Raw genomic sequence first — 26,051 nt, 5'->3', positions numbered from 1 at the left:
ATGTGGTGGGTTTACTCTCCATCACACCGATGTGCTGAAGTAGTAGCTAATTTGCACGTTTTATTCACGTGACAACCCTTACTGATTGGCTGTGTCGAGTGGTGGTGGGTTCACAATACATTTGTATTTACGCAATTTAACCCAAAAATCAGTATTATGAATGGCAAAATACTAAGGTTGTTACTGGACAGAAACTACAAATGGATTGTATTACCTATTGATATTGATTGAAACTGTTTATTTCCCTAAAGTGAGGATTTTAAAGTTGTCAAGGAACAGTATTTATTACAGTATTACATGCAAATGTACATTTCTTCTCAATTTATGAGTTTAATAATGCATCCCTTTTGTTGAATCGTAACATATTTATAACATTGACTGTATGCACATGTAAATACAGCACCACATTATTGTGTCCCGAAGTATGAACCGTTCGACTTACGCAAGGCTCCTCACGAATGGAACCCATTCGTAAGTTAAGGACTCCCCGTAAACAAGCGATGCAATACATTACAGATATTTTTATGATTACTAATTCATGAATTTCAAACAAGGATACACATCCCCCGAATAGCCTTAGAGACTTTTGGGGCAAGTGCTGTTAACGAGCACCTAATGAAAGCACACGCGGTACACAAGGGGGTGGGTGGCTAGCACCACGTCCGGCAGCTTGTGTCTCCCGAGGTGGCGTTGTACTCGTTTTGAGGCTGAGTCGACCTAGGGAAGGCCCAGGACCGGTTCAGATTAATCGTTACAGGTATTGGCTGTGATCAGGAATCAAACCCGGGTGGCCAGGTTCATAGCGCAGCGCATTAACCGCTACACCACCTCTCCCTACATACACACACAGTCCAGAGGCTATCGCTGATGACATTCGAACACCAGTGGTGGACACCTCCCAGTCTTCCACCAAACCCCGTGTTGAACAGCTTTTAAGTATGGTGCATAACAGGCCGCATGGGGGAGGAGAGCCTCCCCCTGGCCAGTCGATTGATAGCAGATTGTCGTTCTTCTTGTTGCCGCGGTGGTTAGGAGATGTTAACAAACTCATCTGGTATACAGGAGGTCGTGAGTTCGATCCCGACACTGACGCCTGCTGTATATTTAGAGTGTGCATGTTCGCAGCATGGTCGCTTGGATTTTTGTCCGGGTGCTCTGGTTTTTCCCTCCACATTAGAAACATGCGTTGAGAGTTTTGCTCTAATATATTTCCACTTAATAAGCCACTTCGTTGAGTTGTCATTTGTGGTCAGGTCGCTTCTGAAAAAGAGCTATCTATATAGTTCAGTGGGGCCTCATCTGGTAAAATAAAAGTTCAGTTTGGTGGTTAAGGCATTGTCCAACTGCTGCTTTTGTTGTTTATTCTCGTGACTCCCTTCAGTCTGGAAGTTCGTTCTCCCCACTGAATGTCGCGATGGTCACGTACACCGTGATGTCTTCTCCAGGAGGTCGGCGAGGCAGCGCGCAAGGCGGTAGATGCTCTGTTTGAAGGCTTGCGTACACGATCTGCCCAAAGACAAAGATCCCAGGTTTCGCCTACATACCAGATTGTAGGTACTGTTAGCAAGAAACACTTGTGAAGGCCGGAAAGGCACATAGAGGGTGGGTGGCCAACACCACGCCCAATCGCCATTGTCTCTACAATGGCCATGTTTTGATGCACCACACCAGGTACTCATTTGAGACTGAGTCTATCTAAGGGTCAAATAATCGTGTTGGCCGTGAGCTGTAATAGACCTCGGGTCGCTGAATTCCTAGTGTAATGGGTACTGCAAGATTCGACCGTGTCTTTCCAGTGCTCGCTGAGCTGCATTGTCTTCCAGTTGCCACATAACTACATTATAAGGTCGCACTCATTACACAAACAAAGTGCTTCTCACAAATGAACCACAATAGCTCGGTAATTTCCTTAAGGAGCAGACTCCGGTCATCCTTGCAGTGGATTTTGGCTTACTATCGTATAAAGACGGTAACTGCATCGGACGCTTTCAGATATGCTTCTGCGGCCGTCTGGAATTCTCTTCCTTCCAATATTAGGCAGCCACACAACACGGAGTAATTCGGCCGAAGATGGAATCTTGCTGCTGCTTCACCGTATCTCGAGTGGTGGAGCAGCAGCAGGAGCTGCCAGTTGCTACCTCACTGCTACACCCAGTATAATTCAGATGGGAGTAGCAGTCGGGGTGACCAATTATGCAGCACTCAGTGATTTACTCAAGTCACTCGCTCACTCACTCAGCCAGTCATTCGTACAGCCAGGCACTTAACAATTTCCCCATTAACTAATTCACTTTTGTACTTAATCACGCTGCATTTATTCATTCACCCAGTCACTTATTAGCTCATTCACCCACTTATTCACCCATACAATTCAGAGTAAAGCAGTAGTCTGGTTGATTCATGATCCAGCATTCGCTGATTTACTTCAATCACTCCCTCACTCAACCAGCTAGCCAGTCATTCGCACTGCCAGTCACTGAGTCAGCCATTTACTCATTCGCTCAGCCACTCACACACTGACTCACCCATTCATTCACCCAGTCACTCACTCACCCACACTTATTCACCCAGTCAGCCGTTCATTTACCCGCCTCACTCATTAACAATTTAGAGTAAAGCAGCTTCTAGGTTTATTGATCATCCAGCGCTCACTGATGTATTCCAATCACTCGCTCACTCATCTCCTTATCACTTTTCCCAGCTACGAACATGGTCATAGTTGCCTCTAAGACTCACTTTGTTGATCCCCCCCCCCCCCCCACCTATAGTCTACCAGATACTGACTGTCTCACCCAATGTTCACCACACTGTAGGTCACTACAACTCACTCACTTACCCTCCCACTCACTCACCCAACCACTTACACACTCACTCATCTATTCATCCACCCACTCACTCACCCACTCACTGACCCACTCATTCACATAGGGCAGCAGAGGGCAGCACAGCAAACTACACGGTTCCAATGTGATGCAGGATGCTGCCGCGGTGCAGAGTTGACTCCAAGGGCAGTGTTGAGTGTATGGGAATCGTTGAGTCTATGGGCAGTGTTACGTCTATGTGCAGTATTGAGTTTATGCATTTATGGGTGTTGAACGTCTTTCACACAGTACATAGCCAACCGTGCTTATCGGAGGTGCTAGGGAAGGACAACAAACTAAATACAAAAAGCAGTTCTCAAGAAATTAGTTTTCGCGACCAATATTACCCATAATAAAACATTTGTGGGTTAGATCGATTAAATATAAATGTCATTAAAACCGCCACGACCTGACAGCCAAATATTAAGGATTGTCATGTCAACAAAACGTGCCAATTAGTTACTACCTCAGCACACCGGTGTGTTGGAAAGTCAAGCCACAACATTTACAATTCAAGTACCGTGATGTTTCGCTGGTGATAACATCAACAACCAGCTTCATCAGGTGATAGCCAGAATTTTGCAGAAGAAGAAAAATAGAGTCTTCAAAAGAATGAGATCGATAGATTTCACGCACCTCACTCGTCTCCATTTCATCCAAGGGACGAGTCTCTCCACCAGGGTGCTGCATCTCTCCCGAGTCTCCCTTCCTTCTACCACCACCACCACTATCATCAATACCATCACCACCACCACTATCATCAATACCATCACCACCACGGCTGAAATTACTTCTCATTTTCCTCCAACAACACAAATTCCTGCTGTGGTAGCGGTGGTGGCACCGGTAGAGAAGCACCATCAGCACCAGAAGGAAGATCAGAGCCCATGTCGTTATGGCGATAGACGCTGTGACGCGCGAAGGCGAACCCGTTGATGGCACCGTCGATGGCACCGTCGATGGCACCGGCGATGGCACCGGCGATGTCATTGCACGCGTCGTAGCAGCGGTACCTGTTGCAGAGAAAGGGACACCGTGATTGGTGGTGGCTAGGAGATGTTAAATATACCGCCTGGTATAAAGGGGGTCGTGGGTTCGATCTCGACTGACGCCTGCTGTATATTTGGAGTTTGTGTGTCTCTCTCCCTGTGGTCGCGTGGATTTTTTTCTGGGTCCTTCGGATTTTTCCCTCTACATTTAGAATCAACATAAACGCATTTAGAGTAATTGGCGGCTATACATTTCCACGTGATGAGCCACTTTGTTGAGCTATCATTTGTAGCCAAATCGCTTCTGAAAAAAAAGCTATATAGCTCAGTGGGCCTTCACCTCTTCACCTTGTGCCGTCAGGTCGAAATCGACCTCTGGTGCCATCCACGACCAGACTCCCCCATCAAAACCTGTCTGTCACTGCCTCTCGTAGCTTGGTTAGTGTAAGGCCAGTGGTGTTCTTGATGTCGTCCATCCATCTCTGAGGTCGACCTCTGACCCTGCTACCTTCTCCATTCCCAAGCACGACTGATTCCTCTAGTCCAGAGGTCCTCATAACGTGTCCAAAGTAAATCAATTTATGCTTCATGAAAAAGGCCTCGAGTGGAAGAGCGGGACCGATCTCTCTCAGGATGGATATATGTGTGATATTTTGGCAGTCTTTAGTTTATGTAGCATTCTTCTCCAGCACCACATCTCAAATGCGCTGATCCTCTTTCGCTCGCTTAAACTCACATCCATATATGGCAACAGGAAATATCAGAGCTTTGACAAGCCTCTTCTTGGTGCTTATGGTAATGCCCTTGTCTCTCCATATTTTATTGAGCTGTGACATGGCTATTCTACTGAGAACTCACCGCCTACTGATCTCGTGGCTAAATTCTCAGTCTTTAGCAGTCAAGGAGCACAGGAATACAAAGTTCTTTGCCACTTTTATTGATGCATTTTCCAGACTAAATGAGTTTACTTGTTCTATCGCCATAATCTTTGTCTTTTGGAGATTGAGGCACAGCTCAGCCTCCTCACTAGCTTCTTTAATATTTACCAAGGGTCATAATTTTAGCTTTGCTATATGATGGTAGGGTGGTATCATCAGCATCTCTTTAGTTGTTTATTCTTCTGTCTCTAATCGTCACACCTGCTTCAATGGAATCCAGGCCTGTCTCTCACATAATACGCTCATTGTAAACATTGAATAGGTAAGGAGACAGTATACAGCCCTGTCTTACTCTTACTCCTTTCCCAATGTCAAATTCTTGCGTCTCCCCATACTCTAATCTAACTGTTGCTCTTTGGTTGGCATATATATTACGTAACACAGTGGGCCTTTTTTATTTAGTTTAGATTAAAATTTCTCCAACTGACGTTGAAGGGAGTAATGCATAAGCCCTTTCTGCCTGTCTGTAACACGACGACCCTTGTAAATATTATCCTACATGAACGAAGCTTCAGCAAAATATATGTTGCTATTAGGGGCTTACCGAATTGTGAAAAAAAAATGTATAAAAGTGGTGTATTAACGTTTCAGATACACGCCAGAGCAAAAAAGTGTTAATTGCAAAATCGCAAGTAGTGTTTTGTCCTGGAAGATACCAGTACAGGATCCGTACTGCTGATTAAACACTTTCAAGGACAAATGTGCATCGGTAAGCTTTAAACAATCTACCCATTTGCGTGTGCACGATATTACTTTGATTCAACACGTCGTAGGCTTCCGCGACCAATATTATATTATTAAGCTGTTGTGAGCTAGATCGCGCAGACGTTTCATAAACAAAGGTGGGAGGGAGGAGAGGGAGGAGAGTGAGGGCGTTCCAGAGAGGCCCCACAAAAGGAGCAGCAGCAGCATCTGAAAGCGCCGTGCGATGCGGTTTGACCTCCTCCCGCACCTCCGATTAGCACGGTTGGAAATGTACGGTGCAAAAGAAGTTCCACATACATGCATGCATACGACTGTCTTCGTTCGATGGTGAGGTCATCATCCCCGGCTCTCTACAAGGGCAAATGGGGAACAGACGCGAGGGCAAAGAACCGCCATGTGCATCGCTCACTTTACCCCTCCTGCCCCCCCAGCAAGCTATTCACCTCACTGACCCAGGTGGCCACTTCGCATTCGTAAGTGTGGTAGGAACGCATTGCGGTAGGCTCCAGCCACAGATGCCCAAAGTGAGTTAAAGGGAATGGCTCGCTTTGTTACCCATCGGATAGTCACCGCTCCCGTATCGCTGCAGATTTCTCATCTTGCCCACCTTGGCGGCCGTCCCAGATCTGAGTCTTGCTTTGCCCTCGGGTCCTCGTGAAGTTTTTCGTGGAGACTTGTAGTCGTGTTTTGCGTTTTGCTTTATTACTTTTCTCAATTAAGCACAGTGCATCATCACTTAATTCCTTCCTAATAATTGCGAGGAGTTTCAGAGCGGCGAGTCTTTGCACCGTCGTTTTACAGAGTCAAAAAGAAACTGGATCCTAGTTTGTTAGTTGCTCATTTTTAAAGAGTTGCGAATCAGTTGATGTTGAAGATTTGTCTTTTTTATATATTTATATAATAGCATGGGCGCTGTTGAGGATCTCTTGTTGGACAATCGTTTAAGCTCGTTGCGATAACTTAGCAGTGATCTGTATCAAACTCCAGGCTACAGTACGCTCTCAGATTTGGCTGAGTTTTCTATCAAGAGTAAATAAGTACGCAGTCAATGGTGTTTCTGTATTTGGCCATGATTTGATCTCCAGGTATGTGAATATTGTGGCGCTGGAACCACGTGCCACCTATTCTGAGCCCATGTCATGCACAGAAATGAACGAACCTTCCTGAGTTGTCGGGGATACTAAAACTAAACTCTTTTTTTTTTATCAGGTCAGGCCCCAGTTAGCTATGCAGCTATGTTTTCAGAAGTGACTTGGCCACAAATGATAGCTCAACAAAGGGGCTCATCACCTGGAAACGTATAGCAGCTACATTCTTTAAACGCGTGATGTTGATTAATATGTGGAGGATTAGGACAACAATGTACGGAGAGTGAGAGAGAAGCAAACTCCAAATATACAGCAGCAGGTGTCAGAGTCAGGATTGAACCTCCGACCTCCTGTATACCAGGCGACGAAGATAACATCTCACCACCGTGAAAAACATAGCATATAAGTTAAAAGTGCTACTCGTTTAGCCAACCCTTTCAAGGATGATGGCTGAGTTCATCCTCCCAACCAAGGATTTCAACTTGGGACCTTCTGATTGTGAGCTGCTCACTCTGGGTACCAAGCCGCCCGAGCTAATTTGAGATTTTGCGGTGCAATTGAATTAACGTTGGGAGAGAGAAAAATACAATTGTTATGCTCAAGAGTAATAGTGTATTGCGTTGTTGTGATTCAAAGGTTCGTGATTTTCATTCAGTAATACATTTTCCTTACATTGTGGTGAATATAGCGGTCTCTAGTATCTCCAGGGAAAAGTTAGCTGAATACATAGAGCACCCACATGCAGGTAAATGATCGATTCTTGCACACACAAATAATCTTAATGTTTTGTTATGTTAAGATATATTATATATTATCATAAAAATAGTTGGAAACTAAAACCACAACGTGTGTAATTTTATTACAGTGAGTGAATGGTTAATTTGAATTCATATATATGTAGGCGTTTCATTACAGCTCAAGCTTTGTGGCATTACCTTTAGAGGTTACCGTCAAGTTGTAAACCATGCCATGATGATCAGCTCTGCTTGTTTCCAGAAAACAGAGGTACATTCCACTCGCGTTCGCTGGGACTGAAATCAGAGTGATGGAGCCATTTCCACTGCTCAGGTTCCCAGAGAAAACCACGTAGCAGAAAAGTGGGTTGCAGGATGTGACAGATTGATTGCTACGAAATAATATCTGTGGAACAAGATATATTGCACGTTTAGCAATGTTTTTAATGAATGCACGTTAGTGTTTGTTTATTCATACCAGTAGGCTGGCATCAAACTCTCCCAAAAACTACGCGGAAGAGCTCTATTGGAAATCTGCTGTTAAATTCAGATTGAACCATTCAAAACGATTGTTGGAAAGTAACGTTGAATTATGTAAAGAAAAAAAACGTATTTCATCCCAAAATTTTATTAAGGATTGGGGTTAAAATCTTAATATTTTAAGATATTTCCAAGTGCAACATTGACGCAACTATATAAAACATCGGTAGAATTTGAATGTATATTCTTTCACATTGCACACCTCGCAGCAATAAAAAAAAATCCCCTTGCGTTAACATACATATTTTGACTGACACGCAAAACCGGGGACTTGGTAGCCAATTGCAGAACTCTGAGCACTGGGGGATGTTTGATCTCAATTCACCTTGTCCACCAAGAACCCCGAGCAGCCCGCATTTTGCACAAGCTGGAGTCAATCAAGAAGCTATTCGGGCAGTCCAGCAAACAGCGATTTGCAATCCTGATTCCTCGAGGTCAAAGTAGCACGTGACACACAATCTCGGCATCGCTCTGATTTCAAAGAGGCACATTGGGCTACATTTCTGAAATGGTAGAAAGCTGAGCTAACAACAAATGAGAATCACTCCTCTAAACTAGCATTGATATTAATGGCGATGCCAAAGCTTTGCACAAATTATGAATGTAGCCAGCAACATTAAGAGAATGAAAACATTTATTTAGACAGAATAAATCCGATGCGCCATGGAGATCTTTTTCACACATGTCAATTCGTTATAACAACAAATACAGCTGCGGCTGATTTGACAACTTATTCATTTTTTGTGTTTTAGTTTTTGTCTTTCCTCCGCACTTACAATTAGCGTGGTTGGCATTGTACGGTGCCAACGAAGTTCAACACACACACATACAGACTACACTATACTATACACTACAATACAGATAACTGCCCCCATAACCCCCCCTCCCCCACCATCCCTGGGCCGGGGAGCGCTGGCAAGCAGGGGGCAGTTGATATTCAGTGCTGCTAGAAGTAACTCTGTCTCGCTATCATTGAGCCCAAAGGAAGTTGGAGGTCAACCCATCTTGATGTCCGTACCACCAGCTGCTGCCAAAAAGCCACAGAGTTCGTGTTAACATTGCTAACGGACCCCCATCTCTGAATGGGGTCTCTGGACAGCTTAGGCAAGTGGTTCTTAACCTGGGGTGCGGGATGCCCTTTCTAGGGGTGTGAGACATGCCCAGGTTGTTTTCGAAGGTAAATCATCGACAGACAAATTAGGCACGGGCACGTAATTACAACTACTTTGTTTCATCAAACCTATGTATTCATGAACAGTATACATCTTTAACGATTGAGAAACAGGTGTGCAGTAAAGGTTAAGAAGCACGGGCTTAGACTAACGAGAGAGATCTCTAAAAGGAATTCCACCTATCTGTTAGAGTTTTTAACAGACAACGAGACAAGAAGTCACAGCTTCTCGAGACGCTGGCCTTCCTCAAGAGATGCCGCGATAACAAGGTAATACCCATCGCTTTCACACTCACATCCGCTGCTGTGTCCTCACCGAACTCCAAACAGATCTTATTTAAAGCTAGCCTATCACTAATCTCGGAGAGAATAAGGTTACTCCGATCTGAACTCGATAATTTAGACAAGACTCTCTTACAAACACATCTAATGTCAACACAAAAAATGTCACCTTCTGATTGGAACCACGTTGATAACATGACTTCTGCTTCTGCTGACTCAATGTCAGCCAAATGCAAAGCTAACCTGATTTCTAAATTCAACCTCCTATCTAAAAAGAAACCAGAGCCACACATCGCAAAGCTGGATGTTAACAAGACCGTGATTAATCAGAGTAACATTCCAATTTCTGACAATCTAAAAACGGTACTGGCCAAAGGACTAAATTTCGCCGTCACCCCTAAATATATACCAGTAGAGGATATGATTTCTCAGATTGATGTAGCCCTCAGAGGCATAGGACACATCCATGCGGATGTAGCAAGAGCTGAAATAGCTACTATTCTTAAGAATGCTAAGAAACCCACTAGTAACATCAGCAAAAACGAACGCTCTGAACTCGCGAATTTAAAAAAGAGAGATGATATAGTCATCCTCTCGGCAGACAAGGGCAATGCCACGGTCATCATGGATAAAGATTCATACAACAACAAAATCCTGGACCTGCTTAATGATGGGAGTTACTCCAAAATTAAAAACGATCCCACTAAAAGCCTAACGACAAAAACCAACAGTATCATCACGAGTTCGACTTCCCTAATCGAACCAAGCAAACGTCCCTCTCTAAAACCATCGGCGGCAAGACCTCCCAGACTCTATGGTCTTCCCAAAATCCATAAAGAAGGCACCCCGCTACGACCCATTGTGTTGACGATAAACTCTCCGACGTACAAACTAGCTCGTTTTCTATCAGATACTCTGCTCCCCTTCACAGGCAAGACCTCTTCGGCAGTACTCAACTCAACCCAATTAGTCTCTATGGTTAAGGACATGGTACTATCTCCTGATGACATCCTCGTCAGCTTTGATGTAGTATCTTTGTTTACCAAAGTCCCAGTATCGGACACCCTAACAATAATTGAGGACTTAGTCCAACATGGATTGAATTCTGATGTACCTGCGCTGGTTAGGCATTGTCTCACCAACACCTATTTTACCTGGAATGGCACCTTCTACAAACAGAATGAGGGTACCCCTATGGGCTCCCCCTTGTCACCAGTTATAGCCAACATGTTCATGGAAAAGTTTGAATCAGACGCCATCCAGACATCCACCCTGCGTCCTTCCCTGTGTGTAATAAGAGACTTGACCACGATCTCTGGCTCAGTGTCCTTTATTAGGTCCGTACTGTATTCCCACACGGCTGTCTCTCTTATTCGTTCAGTCCCCACAGTGCTGGCTCCGATGTCACTCCAGTCACCATCAGCAGCCCCGCTGCTGTTCTTTGTCGCTCTTGCAGCCCCACAGCAGCTCCGCTGCTGTTATCTCACACAGCCCCCTTGGCTGTTCTTGCTGCAGCTCCACTCTCCTCTCTGCTGCTCCGCAGCTCTGACAACCTCGTGCTGTCTCGCCTCCTCGTCGCTCCTGCGACTCTTGGCAGCCACACCGCTGCCTCTCACACACAGCCTTACTGCCTATTTCTATCTGCAGCTTTACACCTCCCAGTAGCTCCCTACTGTTCCCGGGGTTGGCTCCCGCTCCGACGGTGCCCCCTTGGCTCGTACGCCCGCGTGGCCCCACACCTTTCCATTCACACCCCGACTGCCTTCTCTTTCCGGTTTACCCGCTTAAGGACCCCAACCTTCACCCACGTCACCTGGCTCCGCCTCCTCGTGACGTCACATCCGGAAGGTCGCTTACGCCCGCATTACACCACCCTCCCCCATAGAAAAAACCCAGCCGACCTCGGCTGAACAATACCAAAGCGTAATGCGGTGAACCGACCTTCCCCCTTAAAGGACACTAAGCATGCAATATAACAACAAGAACAACAACACAAGTAACATCGACGAACGTACGAAAGCATGCGATAAATACGACGGCAAGAACAAGAACAATAACAACATACAATCAACGAAACGTAAGCGATTTGGAACGAGTGCGGGTCGCCGGCCCGTCCCGGACGGTCGGCGGCCCACTTGTAGAACGGGGACGCGATGGAACACGAGGAATGACAGGGGGTAATTCCCCTGCTGCGATTGGAAGTCCACCGACGTCTCGTGTCCCTGACGAATCAGTCTTGGTCGTGTTCCGCGAATGCGCCTGCAGCGGGGTCGGAAGGGTTGCAGGGCTCGAAGGTCCCGCAGCCCTGGCAGGCGCCCTCCGAACAGGCCCACTCCTCCCCCGCGGTGTCACGGTCGGCCTGTCTGGAACAGGTACGACAGGCGCTCTAGCAAGATCAATGGACGCAGGCGGGGGAGAGTCAGAGTCAGCAGCAACAGACCCCAGCAAGGCAACATTGGGAGATGACGCATCACGTAGGGGAGCAACATATGGTTTCAACCGCGACGTATGAACAAACCAACGGCGAGACCCAATCTGAACGCGCGCCGACTGTGGATTGGGAACCTCAATGAGGCGCACAGGACCATGCCAAGGTTTGTGCAATTTAGGAGAGGTCCCCGCCCGCACCTGCGGACAATGGAGCCAGGCCAGGTCTCCAACCTTCCAGGGGCACTCCCCCTCAGACCGCCGAGCATACCGCTCGTTCCGGGCCTGGGCTTTGGCCGTAGCCACGCGGGCGTTTTCCCGCGCCTCCGTAACCCGGCGAACCGTGTCCTGAATGTATTCAGGGAGTGGTTTACGAGGTCCCTTCACCCCAGTACCCAATTGCACATCCACCGGAGGCACGTTTTCCCGACCATACATAAGGTAAAACGGCGAATACCCTGTAGCCGCATGGGGCGTCATCCTGTACGCCGAAAGCACTCCGGGGATGTGCAGATCCCAATCTGATTGCTGTTCACTCACAGTATGGCAAAGCATGGCAGACAATGTCCTGTTCAGCCGCTCAACCATACCATCCGTCTGCGGATGGTATGGGGATGTCCGTATTTTCTTAGTCCCAAGGCCCGCGCACACTTCAGCCAATAATTTAGAAGAGAAATTTCGGCCCTGGTCCGTGAGGAGTCTCTCAGGCGCCCCCTTGTCCATAATGTACCCAAACAAAAAGGCGTCGGTGATGGCCGCGGCCGACTGATTGGGCAACGGCCAGGCCATCGGCCAACGGGAGAGATACTCAACCCCTACCAGCAAATATTTATTTCCCCTCGCCGATGGTGGGAAGGGTCCCAATATGTCCAGTGCCACCAATTCATTGACTCGAGACACCTGAATCGACTGGAGAGGCGGCACGTAAGGATGTTTAGGCGGCTTACGCCGGGCGCATTCAGGGCACGCGCACACGTGCCCTACGACATCTGTCGCCATGCCGTGCCAAAAATAATGACGTTGTAACGTCAACAAAGTCTTCTGCACCCCTAAATGCAATAGTGTGTCACAATGGAGATTTCTAATCAACTCAAATCGCAAGGACGTTGGTACCACCACACGCCAGCTTTCCTGGAACCTTTCTCGCCACATAAGCAGACCATCTCGGAGAGCGGTTCGCGGCCCCACAGCCGAACTCGGACTCCCATTGTCCCTCATAGACCGCTTCCGCATGGACAACAACGACTCGTCCATCATCTGTTCCCGAATCCAGACAGACCGCGGCAGATTCAAAACCCCGTCAGTCGGTCCCGGTTCCATCGGAGTATCCGACTTCTCGACGGCCAACGTAAGCGGCTGAGGGGGGTTTAGAATCGGCGAACACCTATGCGTCCCCAACGCACATTTACAAGGGGCGCGCCCTGGTAATCTGAAAAGTGCGTCAGCGTTCGCATGGCGCACTCCCTTCCGATGTTGAATTTGGAAGGAAAATTCCTGCAGCGTGTCCAACCAACGTGCCCACTGTCCCGATGGCTGGTCCATTTTAAGTGCATATTGCAAGGCCGCATGATCCGTACGCACAATAAAAGAACGACCGTAAAGGTACGGTCGAAATTGCCGTAGGAAAAAAACAACCGCCAAAAGTTCTCTACGAGTGACACAGTAGCGTGTTTCCGCAGGCGACAAGACTCGGCTACCATACGCCACGACGCACTCTACGCCCCCTTTAGACTGTGATAATACCGCCCCAATACCTGTGTCGCTCGCGTCCGTATCAAGAATGAAAGGGCGATCAAAATCGGGATAATCCAATGTCGGGGCCGTAGCCAATAGATCACGCAGACTCCGAAAGGCCGCCTCTTCCGGCTCTCCCCAAACAAATTTGCGTCCTTTACCCGTAAGGAGATGCAAGGGCCTCGCAATCGTCGCAAACCCCGGCACAAATCTTCGGTAATACGAGGCAAATCCCAAAAACCGCCGAACATCCCCCACGGAGGCCGGAGTCGGCCAATCCCGGACGCACGCTGTCTTTTCCGGATCCGTGGACACCCCCTCTGCACTCACAATGTGCCCCAAATAACGGACGGACCGTTGCAGTAGGTGGCATTTCTTTGGTTTGAATTTCAAATTGGCAGAGCGCATCCTTGTGAACACTGTCTCCAGCCGCGTTAAATGTTCCTCAAATGTGCGGCTGAACACAATAATATCGTCCAAATATATAAGACACGTCTCCCACTGCAACCCCGTCAAAACGAGCTCCATCAATCTTTGAAATGTAGCAGGGGCCGCATTCAATCCCATCGGGAGGCAGTTGAATTGAAATAACCCCTGCGGCGTACGGAATGCGGTTTTCTCCCGTGAGGACTCGTCAAGGGGAAGCTGCCAAAATCCCGAAGAGAGGTCCAGTGTGGAAAAGAACTTAGCCCCCGACAATGCGTCAAGGGAGTCGTCCATACGCGGCAGGGGGTACGCATCTGCCACCGATATCTTATTCAATTTCCGGAAATCAACACAAAATCGCAAGTTGCCATCCTTTTCTTAACCAAGACCACAGGAGCGCCCCATGGGCTATTAGATGGCGATATAATGTCCGCAGCCAACATGTCTTCCACCGCCCCCCGAACGTGTTCTCGCTCCGCTGGACTCATCCGATGCGAATTTAATCGAATAGGGGCAGCGTCGCCCGTCTCAATGTGATGGGAAAGCAACGATGTGCGTCCCAAATCCAAATCATCGGAGCTGAACACATCCGAATACGTCAGCAACAATTTACGCAGCGCATCACGTTGCCCCACGGACAGGGAAGAATTCTCGTCACATAAGGTAGCGATCCAACGATTATCCGAACCCCTTGGCTCGGAAACACCAGCGACCACTCCCCGGCGATGCGGACAGTCGTGCGTCGCAAACGCCGTAGTGGCATGTGCCACAACCGTACCGGCCGGAACACGGATGTTTTCCACCCCCGCAATAAGCACCTGTAAAAACGGTAATTGATCCGGCCGGACGATGGTCTGTGCCCCAACTAACGCCAGCCCTGTTGTTATCGTGGCGGATGGCGACAACAAGACCCCTACTGCTCCTAGCCGATTGGGCAGGGGCTTCCGATACCGCAAGGGTATAAGCATCTGTGAACCAGGTGGGATGTCCACAGATGCGATGGACAGCGCCTGCACCTGTACGGCCGAAGCAGGTCGCCCCCAGGGCGACGGCAGAAACGAGATTCGACGGCCCCCCGGCAATTCAATACAATTCTCATTGATTTTAATCAAAATGGGCATCTTAGCCAAAAAATCCGTGCCTAGTAAGCAAGGAACCGCCAAAGATCTCGATATTAACACAACGCCCGAAGCCGACACATCCCCAATAGATATCTTAGCATCCACCTGGCCCACGATTAACAACAACAATAGGATCGCGCAACAAAGGTGGTGGGTGAGGTGTAAAGCCTTGCCGGGTGTCTGGTGCGTGCCGACATGCCTGTTTCGGAGGTTCCTTGGTCGGCTTGTCCGGTGTTGTGGCCTCCTGCTGCGGCGGACCCGGGAAGCGGGCCCAGCAATCCTTGGCGTAATGGCCCCTACGGCCGCAGCGGAAGCAATCGGCATCGTTGCGCCGAAGCGCAGGTCTTGCATCCCGACGGCCCCGTTCCGATGGCGTAGCGCGCGGCCCCGGCCTTCCGCGTCCCGACCATGGAGAGGAGGCGGCCGTCAGCTCCTGAGGACCCCGCTCATCCGGCACATAGATCGCCTTTGTGGGGTCCCACCCCATCGCGCCTCCTTCCTTGACGGGCCCACCCGTCCATGCCGCCACTTGCTTCCAGCGACGGAGATTAAACTGCACATCCAGGCACTTTGCTGCCGCCCGGGACGTGAGCTTCTCATGCCCACACACAGGCATGGGGATCCCCAGATCCCGAGACAGCTCCAGCATTTTTCCCAATATGAGAGGCTCGAGCAGATCCTGTGGCGTCTCAGGATATGCTGCCATGGCCAGCTCCAACACCGCACCCCTGAACGCCACGGGCGATTCTTCGGGTGCTCGTTGTCGTTGAGCGAATCGCCGATGCGCGTCGTCAGGTGGCTCATAGGCGTCGGCCATTTCCTCAAAAACTCCACATAAAGTCTTCTTCTTATCGGCCGTTATGGAACGGAAAAATCGAACAGATTCGTCGTCCAGTAAAGTCGGCAACACTTCCAAAGCCTCCGCATCGGTCCATCTTGCTGAACGAACCGCCGCCAAAAATCGGCAGGCGAAAGCGCTCCAATCGCCCCCGATAGAGAATTCCTTAACTGTAGTAAGGTGGCGACTCCGACTCCTCTTTACGCCGTCTCCCAATGATGGTTGTTCTGGAGGCAAATTCAAAATGGCGTCGGCCCGCGGCGTGGCCAAGATGGCGGTTTGGCGCCGCGGAGCGCGCAAGATGGCGTCTTCTTGCCGCGTGGCCAATGGCGGCGGCAGGGCAGGCAACGTGGCGGCACGTGGAGCACCTTCTCCTTCCGCCGTCGTCCTTGGCGTAACGAGGTGACATAGATGCGCCAGGACGTCCTTGAGTGTCTCCAGCTGTTCTGCCACCTGTTGCCATCTTTGATCAGCGTCCGATGTTGTTGACGGACCCGCCATTGCGCTGACATCTTCCACGCCCGTCCCCGTGCTCGCCTCAGCAGGGCTCTCCTCCACCACCCCAGCAGAATCCGTGGTCGGAGGGAATTCGTCGTCGTCGGACGAAGAAGCCGATGCTGGCGCCGGAGGAATTTTCTTCCTTACTTGCTTAGACATGCCGTTTCACTTCTGACACCAGTGTAATAAGAGACTTGACCACGATCTCTGGCTCAGTGTCCTTTATTAGGTTCGTACTGTATTCCCACACGGCTGTCTCTCTTATTCGTTCAGTCCCCACAGTGCTGGCTCCGATGTCACTCCAGTCACCATCAGCAGCCCCGCTGCTGTTCTTTGTCGCTCTTGCAGCCCCACAGCAGCTCCGCTGCTGTTATCTCACACAGCCCCCTTGGCTGTTCTTGCTGCAGCTCCACTCTCCTCTCTGCTGCTCCGCAGCTCTGACAGCCTCGTGCTGTCTCGCCTCCTCGTCGCTCCTGCGACTCTTGGCAGCCACACCGCTGCCTCTCACACACAGCCTTACTGCCTATTTCTATCTGCAGCTTTACACCTCCCAGTAGCTCCCTACTGTTCCCGGGGTTGGCTCCCGCTCCGACGGTGCCCCCTTGGCTCGTACGCCCGCGTGGCCCCACACCTTTCCATTCACACCCCGACTGCCTTCTCTTTCCGGTTTACCCGCTTAAGGACCCCAACCTTTCACCCACGTCACCTGGCTCCGCCTCCTCGTGACGTCACATCCGGAAGGTCGCTTACGCCCGCATTACATGTGGAAGAGATATGTGGATGACACTTTCGTCATCTGGCCACATGGCCTCCCAGCATTGAACCACTTCTTGGACCACATCAATTCTAGACACCCATCTATCAGATTCACCATGGAAGTGGAGAAAGATGGTAAACTACCATTCTTGGATATTCTGTTTAAGAGGAGGCTTGATGGATCCTTGGGACATTCTGTCTACAGGAAAGCCACCCACACAGATTCCTACTTGAAACCGGATTCCCACCACCACCCATCTCAAAAGAATTCTCTCATCAAAACGCTATACCACAGAGCCCATGGCATTTCTGACCAACACCACCTGACTGATGAATTAAGACATGTACATCGGGCCCTCAGGATGAACGGATACTCTGACCGTACTATCCGCCAAGCTGTCTCTCCCACCACACAGAAACAACCACATGAAACTCCGACCAAAACTATCACGTTACCATACATAGCAGGCGTGACCAAAAATATCTCCAAAATTCTAAACAAACATAAGATCCAAGTCCGATTCAGTACAGTGCATAAAATCTGTGATCTGATTCCATCTGTGAAGGATGTCGTTCCTGACTTACAGTATCCTGGAGTCTACAAATTGAGTTGCATTTGTGGTGATTGCTACATTGGAGAAACAAAACGTCATGTTGCTGATCGTGTCCGCGAGCACAAGTCAGATCTGAAACACGGCAGAACTGATTCTTCGGCCGTTGCCGATCATTGCTACAACTCGGCGGGCTCTCATGAAATTGTCTTTTCCGAGACCAAGGTTCTCTGCAAACCTCCGGGCTACCATCAAAGGTTTGTACACGAAGCCATACAAATATACAAACACAGACATAATTTCAACCGTGATAATGGGTACAAACTCAGTAATCACTGGAAAGATGTTATTAACCACGCAAAAAGGACTTAATTACACTTTTTGGACCATCTTATCTGACAGGCACTATTCTAATTTACTTCGCCGAGTGTTAACATCCCCAGTGTTTAACAGTAATCTCTTCATTGTTCCCGACACGTTTCCATTCATTGTGTTGAGCACTACGTGATGTTCTTTGATCACCGCTCGCCCTCCGTCCCGGCGCGTCTCCATTCATTGTGTTGAGCACTGCGTGCAGTCTTTGATCGCCGCTCGCCCTCCGTCCCGACACGTCTCCATTCATTGTGTTGAGTACTACGTGCAGTCTTTGATCACCGCTCCTCCTCCCTCCCGATACGTTTCCATTCATTGGCTACCACAGCCTGATAAGCTCTCCACCCCCCCTCTCCACCTCCCTTCAACTTGCTTATAAGGGATTACATCTTGAATCATTGCTTCACTTGATGCAGCTAATTCGGCTGTGACGGTCCCACCTGATGACGGAGACTTGTGTTGCCTCCGAAACGTCGTGAATTTTATTTTTGTTTTGTTTTATTTTACTTTCATTAATTTTAATGTTTTACCTACGTGACTTTACCGAAAAAACCTAAGAATATCTAAAAGGAACCTTGGCCTAAGACCATTTACTCGTAATGTATTTCTTAACATTATTTTAAATACGGCACACTCTGCACTAGCATATTCACGCTGTGTAGCAATACAGACGGATATTGCACTGGGCTGATAATCACTAAAGTGTGCTAAATAGGTAACACCACGTGTGATGAGAGATATTGCAATACTCACCGTTGTATTAGACTGTCCATATCTCCATCGCAAGCGGTCTATTGTGGACGATCTCGAACAGTTAAAGAGCACATCTTCGCCTTCGACAGCCGCCATGTGCTGAATGGGGCTATTTGCTACATAAATACCAATGTGCAAAACGAATGCAGAGACCGTCAACATTGAACTGGCTGTATATAAGCAGCCTGGAAGCGTCAACAAACCATGCCATCTCCACACATACACAGATACCTTTTCAAAATACCATCTCTGGGAAATTAATACAGTATAATCCTCCGTATGCGCAAGCTTATGGAAAAATTTGTTTCGCACATTCGCGAATTACTAAATGCATATTAATTCCCTTTTCACGAACCTACCAAACTTCAGTATTCGAGAGTTATATGAAAGTTCCGACAGACCGCAGAATTTTACTACATTTGAAACGGTCCGCTGTGTCCTGAACTCGCTATTGTGCATTTTTTACGTTATACGTACTTACACTTGATTCGGATATACATTTTTTTAACCATTGTCAAATCATAATAATCATCGTCAAAGGTAATAAAAACATGTTCTGTGCAGTTTTTTTTAGCCATTGTTATTAAACTTTTCCAATTTCTCACCCAATGTTCACTCTAACAGGAACATTCCCCCCATTTTCCCCCAAATGGAACCAAGGTTTCTGGATTCGGAAAATTCTGAATTGCGAGAAATTTTCAAGAATGTAACGTTCGCGCATCGAGAGAGGGTTTACTGACGAACATTACTCTGGGTGGCAGAGTGGGTGGGGAAGTGCTGCCCCCTATTGTGAGGGTGAGATGTTCTTTCAAGGGGGGTTTTAGCGGTAGCTGTGAGGTTGCGTATCTCGTGATATTACACTGATAACACATTTGGGGGAAACGATTGAAGACATAAAAGTGTCCCGCGCGGTTGAGGAGGCCGTCACTGCCAATGCCGTTGATGCCACTGTCAGTCACGGTGTTCGCCGAGTACTCATTACACACATAGTGCACTTGCCACAAATGAACCACAATACCTTGCTGATCTCGTTAAAAAGCATAAACCATCACGCAAACTCCGATCATCCTCGCAGTGGTAGCTTTTGGCTCTCCATCGAACAAAGATGTACACCACATCATGCACTTTCAGATGTGCTTCTGGGGCCGTCTGGAATGTGCTTCTGGGGCCGTCTGGAATGCTCTTCCTTCCGATATTGGGAAGTCACTGGAGGTGTGCACTTTAACATGATGTAGATTGACAACTAAATTCTTTAGAACACATTTTTGCATTTCGTTTGTTGTTCTTCCCCCTCACCTCCGATTAGCACAGTTCACTACGTACGGTGCAAAAGAGGCTCAACATACATACACACGTACATACAACCACTGCACCACCACTCTTAACTCGGCTTATTTTAATCACAAACGTATTGATATAAATACAGCTGTATCATTAATCTACAGTAGAAACGAATGATGCTATGACTGAACGGAACTTATTAGGTGTGTGTAGCCTATTTCTAACTCACAACCCATGCCCCACATCAAAATGCGCGTGGTTGCTATGAGTGACACGGCCGATACAACTCCTGCCTGTTGCACACAGTAATGGAGCCGCTATGCAAGCCTTGTGGTCTCACCGCGGACGACAGGGCCTGAGATGTGTTTTAGATATGATTTACCAGTTAAGGTCCACCACGGAAAAATAGATACATGCAAATTTCAAATATACAGCAGGCGTCAGGGTCTGAATCGACCCGACGACCTCCTGCATACCAGGCGAGGTAGTTAACATATCCTAGTCACCGTGATGATGATAAGAGAGAGAGAGACACAGGCTCCACATATATAGCAGGCATCAGGGTCGGGATCGAACCCACGACTTCCTGCATACCAGGGAGGTAGTTAACATCTCTTTGGAGTTTGGGGGTGGGGGCGCTGATTGCATGGTTCGCCTCTGGCGCCAGTTGCTGGCAGCTAGTCTAGGGCCGACCCTGAGAGAAAGACATGCAAACTCCAATTATATAGCAGCCATCAGTGTCGGGATCGAACCCACGAAAATCCTGCATACCAGGCATGGTAGTTGACATCTCCTAGTCATCGTGATGATGATCAGAGAGACACGCAAACTCTAAATATACAGCATGCGTCAGGATCGGAAAAGAATCCACGACCTCCTGTATACCAGGCGAGGCAATTAACATCTCCTAGCCACCATGGTATGGGTACGACCAGTGCCGGATTAACCTCGTGCGGGGCCTGTAGCATATGTTATAAAGGGGCCCTAAATAAAAAAAAACATAAATATTGAAACACATTTTTTACTTGCATAGTAAAGTAATTGTACTTGCTATACAGCCATATATTACAACAAATCGCTAACCTTAAACACCCAGTTGTTCATAAAAGTTGAGGGCAGTGTAGTACTATAGTAATAGAGCAAGTGCAGAATCACTGAACCGGAATTGAAAGCTTGAAAGTATTTAGCGCGGGCCCTTGAAAGTGAGGGGCCCGTAGCTACTACATATGTAGTAGCTACTTTTGCTACTAGGATAATCCGGCACTGGGCGCGACCATTACTATCGCATTGGAGAGCACGCACGCGCGCTGAATTCTGTTGTTCACGAACGTTCCACTCCATCTTTCTTACCTGAGTTAGTCACGTGCACCGCCACCACCATTACCATTACGAGGAAGGCAGACTCGCGGTGGTTCATGGTTGGGAGCTCCTAGGGCGGGTTACAAGAGACAGGGATGAGGACAGGGCAAGCACAACACACAGGGTCCTGTTGTGACCAGTTATATGCATAATTGGTTCTTTACCCTTCTATCTGGCAACAAAACTGACACCTTTTTACAAGGAGTTATGTTTGCATAGACCGCAATACCTGCAGTCATAATACAAACAAAAGAACATAACTCTGATAATGTGCACTGTCCTTGAAGTTGATTGGTCCACACCCGAGACAGCTTTCCTTAGAGCCTAGTCTCATATGGGTTGGACCAGATGACGCCAAAAGGCGCACAACTCAAAGACAATGCACCATCAGAGTATGAGAGCTCGGGGCAAGCATCTACACTATGGGAACCTCATTTGCCAGTAAAAATATGATAATTGGTTCTTTACCCTTCTATCTGGCAACAAAATTGGCAACAAAATTGCCAGATAGAAGGGTAAAGAACCAATTATCATATTTTTACTGGCAAATGAGGTTCCCATAGTGTAGATGCGTGCCCCGAGCTCTCATACTCTGATGGTGCATTGTCTTTGAGTTGTGCGCCTTTTGGCGTCATCTGGTCCAACCCATATGAGACTAGGCTCTAAGGAAAGCTGTCTCGGGTGTGGACCAATCAACTTCAAGGACAGTGCACATTATCAGAGTTATGTTCTTTTGTTTGTATTATGACTGCAGGTATTGCGGTCTATGCAAACATAACTCCTTGTAAAAAGGTGTCAGTTTTGTTGCCAGATAGAAGGGTAAAGAACCAATTCTCATATTTTTACTGGCAAATGAGGTTCCCATAGTGTAGATGCGTGCCCCGAGCTCTCATACTCTGATGGTGCATTGTCTTTGAGTTGTGCGCCTTTTGGCGTCATCTGGTCCAACCCATATGAGACTAGGCTCTAAGGAAAGCTGTCTCGGGTGTGGACCAATCAACTTCAAGGACAGTGCACATTATCAGAGTTATGTTCTTTTGTTTGTATTATGACTGCAGGTATTGCGGTCTATGCAAACATGACTCCTTGTAAAAAAGGTGTCAGTTTTATTGCCAGATAGAAGGGTAAAGAACCAATTATCATATTTTTACTGGCAAATGAGGTTCCCACAGTTATATGCACTTTACACTACAATACACTACTATACTCTGCACTAATTTACACAACACACTACACTATTATACACTACGCGATTATACACTGCACTACAGCACTGTACTACATTGAGAACGAATGATGATTTCTTGTTATCTGCATTTTTTCTCATTATTTACGCATTAACTTGATAAGTAGTGGGGTTTTGTTTTCGTCTTTTTGTACGGAACTGAATAATATATGTGCAGCGTTGTGGGATGCAATTGCATGAATTACGCTATTTGAAATGAAATAATAATGATTATTATTATTAAATACATACACATAAGCATAGCATGAAACAGTTGGTGCTTGCGTTGCATTGTGTTCTTGTCTCAAGGGACTGGTGCAGGAGAACGACATTGCTCTGCACGACCGCTGCCCGCGTGTCTGTTTCTCTAGCGCAGTGGTTCTCAGAGGTGCGGTCCCCTAACCCAGGAGTGGCTGTGATGTGTAGCCCGGTGTGAGCTCACCTGGCCATCACAAATGATAGCAGTTCAACCTAAGTTACTTGTCATGTGGACATTTATAGAAGCCAAATAATCTACATGGCATGTTGATTCTAAATTTGGAAAGAAAAACCGGAGGACCCCAGAGACAGGAAGAGAGGAATAGAAAGATGCAAACTCTAAATATATGTAGTGACATATAATGGGTCACTTTGGCACCGAGCGCCAGTTACTGATAGAGAGGGTAACTGGGAGTGAAGTAGCCTTCTCTGCCAGCAGGGTATGCAATGTCATGGAAAGGGTCCCAAAGGGGCATAGTTCTGGTGACTGGCAGAGAGGGGCATCTGACGACGTAGCAGCCCCATTGGCTGGCAAGGACACGTGATAGGCCAGGGTAAGGGAAGTGGGCTAAAGGTGACAGAAGGGACACGTGGTGTATGTCCCAGAACCTTCTGGTAGGTTCCAGAAGGGGGCGTGGCCAGGCCACGTTGGGGGGTATAAAAGAGAGGTTCCGAGGCTGTACCGGGGCTGTCTGCTGGAATGGTACTCGCCGTGCTACGTCTTCCCCTGGGTCTTCGGTCTTCGTGCTCGGCATCGTGGGTCAGGCAGTGTGCCGACTGACCGGACCCGTTTATATAGTTATCCTGTGGCAGTTACCGGTTATGTAGTTACCCGTGGTGGTTATCGGTTATGAAGTTATCCCGTTGTGGTTGTAGAATAAACGTGTTGCCTCCTGAGTTAGTGTGTCTATCAGTGAACCCACTACATATACAACGGGAATCGTTAGTCAGGATCCAACCCACGACCTCCTGCAAACCAGGCAAGGGGGATAAATACTCGTCACTGCGGCGCCCCACGTTCACTTCACGTCAGCAAAAAGCCTCGCTTTGAAAAACACGTTCAATGGAAGTGTAGCTGGGTATGAGCTCACCTGTGATTAATCACACGTATAAGTGTGCACTCTGATCATAGCTACGGGTAGGCAGGTGTTTTTTATTATTATGTAAGTGAATGCCAACGGTGATCAGCGATTGGACCACGAGCCCCCCACGTCCAAAGCAGAGTACGAGCTACGTCCCCAATTTAGATGTGCGTGGACTTTGTGCTGGTGAACTGCACATGTGACATTAGCTCAGGCCTGGATGAATGTTCTTGTAGGCCCTAGGAACTTCTGTTTCATAGGCTTTCAGTGATAACTTTCTACATTTGGTACTGCCCATGTTAATACCGCCACTATCACGTCACTCCATTTGCTTCACGCGTACTTTACCCAGCCGCAGCTGGACAAGATGTCGTTACTGCTGACAGATTAATTATTTAGTCTGTGCCCTCATTCGATGTGTGTCTGATCCACTATTGCAGATAGGCAATATCCCTTCTGAAGACGACTTTTGAAAAAAGTGCTGCCGTTTCACAAACAACCACCACCACTGGTGGCTCAGCTGTTGAACATCGAATCATTGTCTCAGAACTGTATTCGTTGTATTGTTGTTGTTATTGTTGTTATTGCTGCTGCTGTCTATTTAGCCTACCTGCCCCCCCTAGCAAGGATTTACGAACACGGGACGAGAGGGGACAGCAGGGCAGACCGGCTACAGATACAAACACAGGTTCAGAATCAGAATCTTAATTTACACTGCAGGAGGAAATCTGATTAGCCTTAAAGCTCTTTTTGTCACAGATGTCCATAATGAACATGTTTAGACACTTTTGTTTCAGACGTGAATAATAATTTAACACTATATTTAGTAATAATAAAAAAACGAAGTGCGGTAAATTACCCTGATAAAACTACCTGAACCCAAATATCTAAATGCCCCCCCTAAGAAATATATCATTATAGTTGTGAAAAAACACAGCTATAAGGATGTTCCAGTAATATGAATCCTGTTGTATTGCTGGTATTTAGAGAGAGAAGTGAATGTGTTTTGTCACGAGGGGTGGGGAGGCTGAGTGGTCAGCAGACATTTTTGGCGCCACGGTGGTGAGATGTTAACTACCTCGCCTGGTATGCAGTAGATTGTGGGCTTAATCCCGACCCTAACGCCTGCCATATATTTGTAGTGTGCGCTCGTAGCGAGTAACGCCTATGAAGGAGATGGGTGGACAACACCGCACTCATTACACACACACAAAGTGCTTGCCACAAATGAACCAAAATACCTCGCTGATCTCGTCAAAAAGCATAAAACATCAAACGAACTCAATTCAACATCGCAGTAGCGGACTTTGGATAGCAATCGAACAAAGATGATCACCGCATCGTACGCTTTCAGATGCTATTTAAACTACACGACACTATATACTACACCAATATACACGACATACACTACACTACAAACTACACTTTTGGCTAGCCATCGAATAGAGAAAAGTCACCGCATCGCGCGACTGCAGCCGTCTGGAACGCTCTTCCTTCCGATATTAGGAAGCCACTGGAGCTATGCACTTTAAATCAAATAGATTGACGACTCGTTGCTTTAGAACTGCTTTCGTCTTTAGTTTGTTGTCCTTCCCCTGCACCACCGATGAGCACGGTTGGCTACGTACGGTGCCAAAGAAGTTCAACACACGTACATAAAACATACATACAACATACACACAACATACACACAATATACATACGGACGCGCAGCGCTCGTTTTGTCTGCGCTGGCGTCTTGCTCCAAGCTGCAGCTCCTTCCCAATAGCCGCTGTTAGCAACGGCGTGCGGTCGAGCCAGATGCGTCACTCGGTCAGTGAGAAATTCCATTTCCTCTCGGGGAAAAATCGCCGTGTTGTTATTTACCACAGCCAAGAGCAGGGCTATGTGTGAGCGAGTGTGCGTGTGTTTCGGGGTGAGCGATAGTGTAGTAGTTAGCGTGCTCTGCTCCAAACCCGACGACCACAGTTCGATTTCCGCTCACGGCCACCACCAAGTGATGATTTTTGAACCGGTCCTGGGCCTCCCCTAAATCTATTATGCCTTAAATGAAATTCTGGTG

General features: G+C 47.7%; 1 protein-coding gene across 4 annotated transcripts; it reads right to left on the bottom strand.

The window, feature by feature from the left end:
• Positions 1–217: 217 nt before the first annotated feature.
• Positions 218–25,958, bottom strand: LOC144737884 (uncharacterized). Of its 4 annotated transcripts, XM_078620773.1 has the most exons (6): positions 23,591–24,029; positions 21,416–21,494; positions 18,785–18,900; positions 7,517–7,721; positions 3,498–3,874; positions 218–1,506 (listed from the first exon to the last, which is right to left on the bottom strand). In XM_078620773.1, exons 1-6 carry the CDS (start codon positions 23,660–23,662, stop codon positions 1,378–1,380), a joined length of 978 nt encoding a protein of 325 aa, XP_078476899.1. In that variant the 5' UTR covers positions 23,663–24,029; the 3' UTR covers positions 218–1,377. The 4 variants fall into 4 exon arrangements, 2 of the variants coding, with proteins under 2 accessions (XP_078476899.1, XP_078476897.1); XR_013589095.1 differs by lacking the exon at positions 23,591–24,029 and adding an exon at positions 25,693–25,956 and having other exon boundaries at positions 218–3,874; XM_078620771.1 differs by having other exon boundaries at positions 218–3,874.
• Positions 25,959–26,051: the final 93 nt, after the last annotated feature.

This window comes from Lampetra planeri, chromosome 75, assembly GCF_965212315.1.
Source record: "Lampetra planeri chromosome 75, kcLamPlan1.2.h2, whole genome shotgun sequence".
Lineage (NCBI taxonomy): Eukaryota > Metazoa > Chordata > Hyperoartia > Petromyzontiformes > Petromyzontidae > Lampetra > Lampetra planeri.
This window is presented reverse-complemented; position numbering and strand designations above follow the sequence as displayed.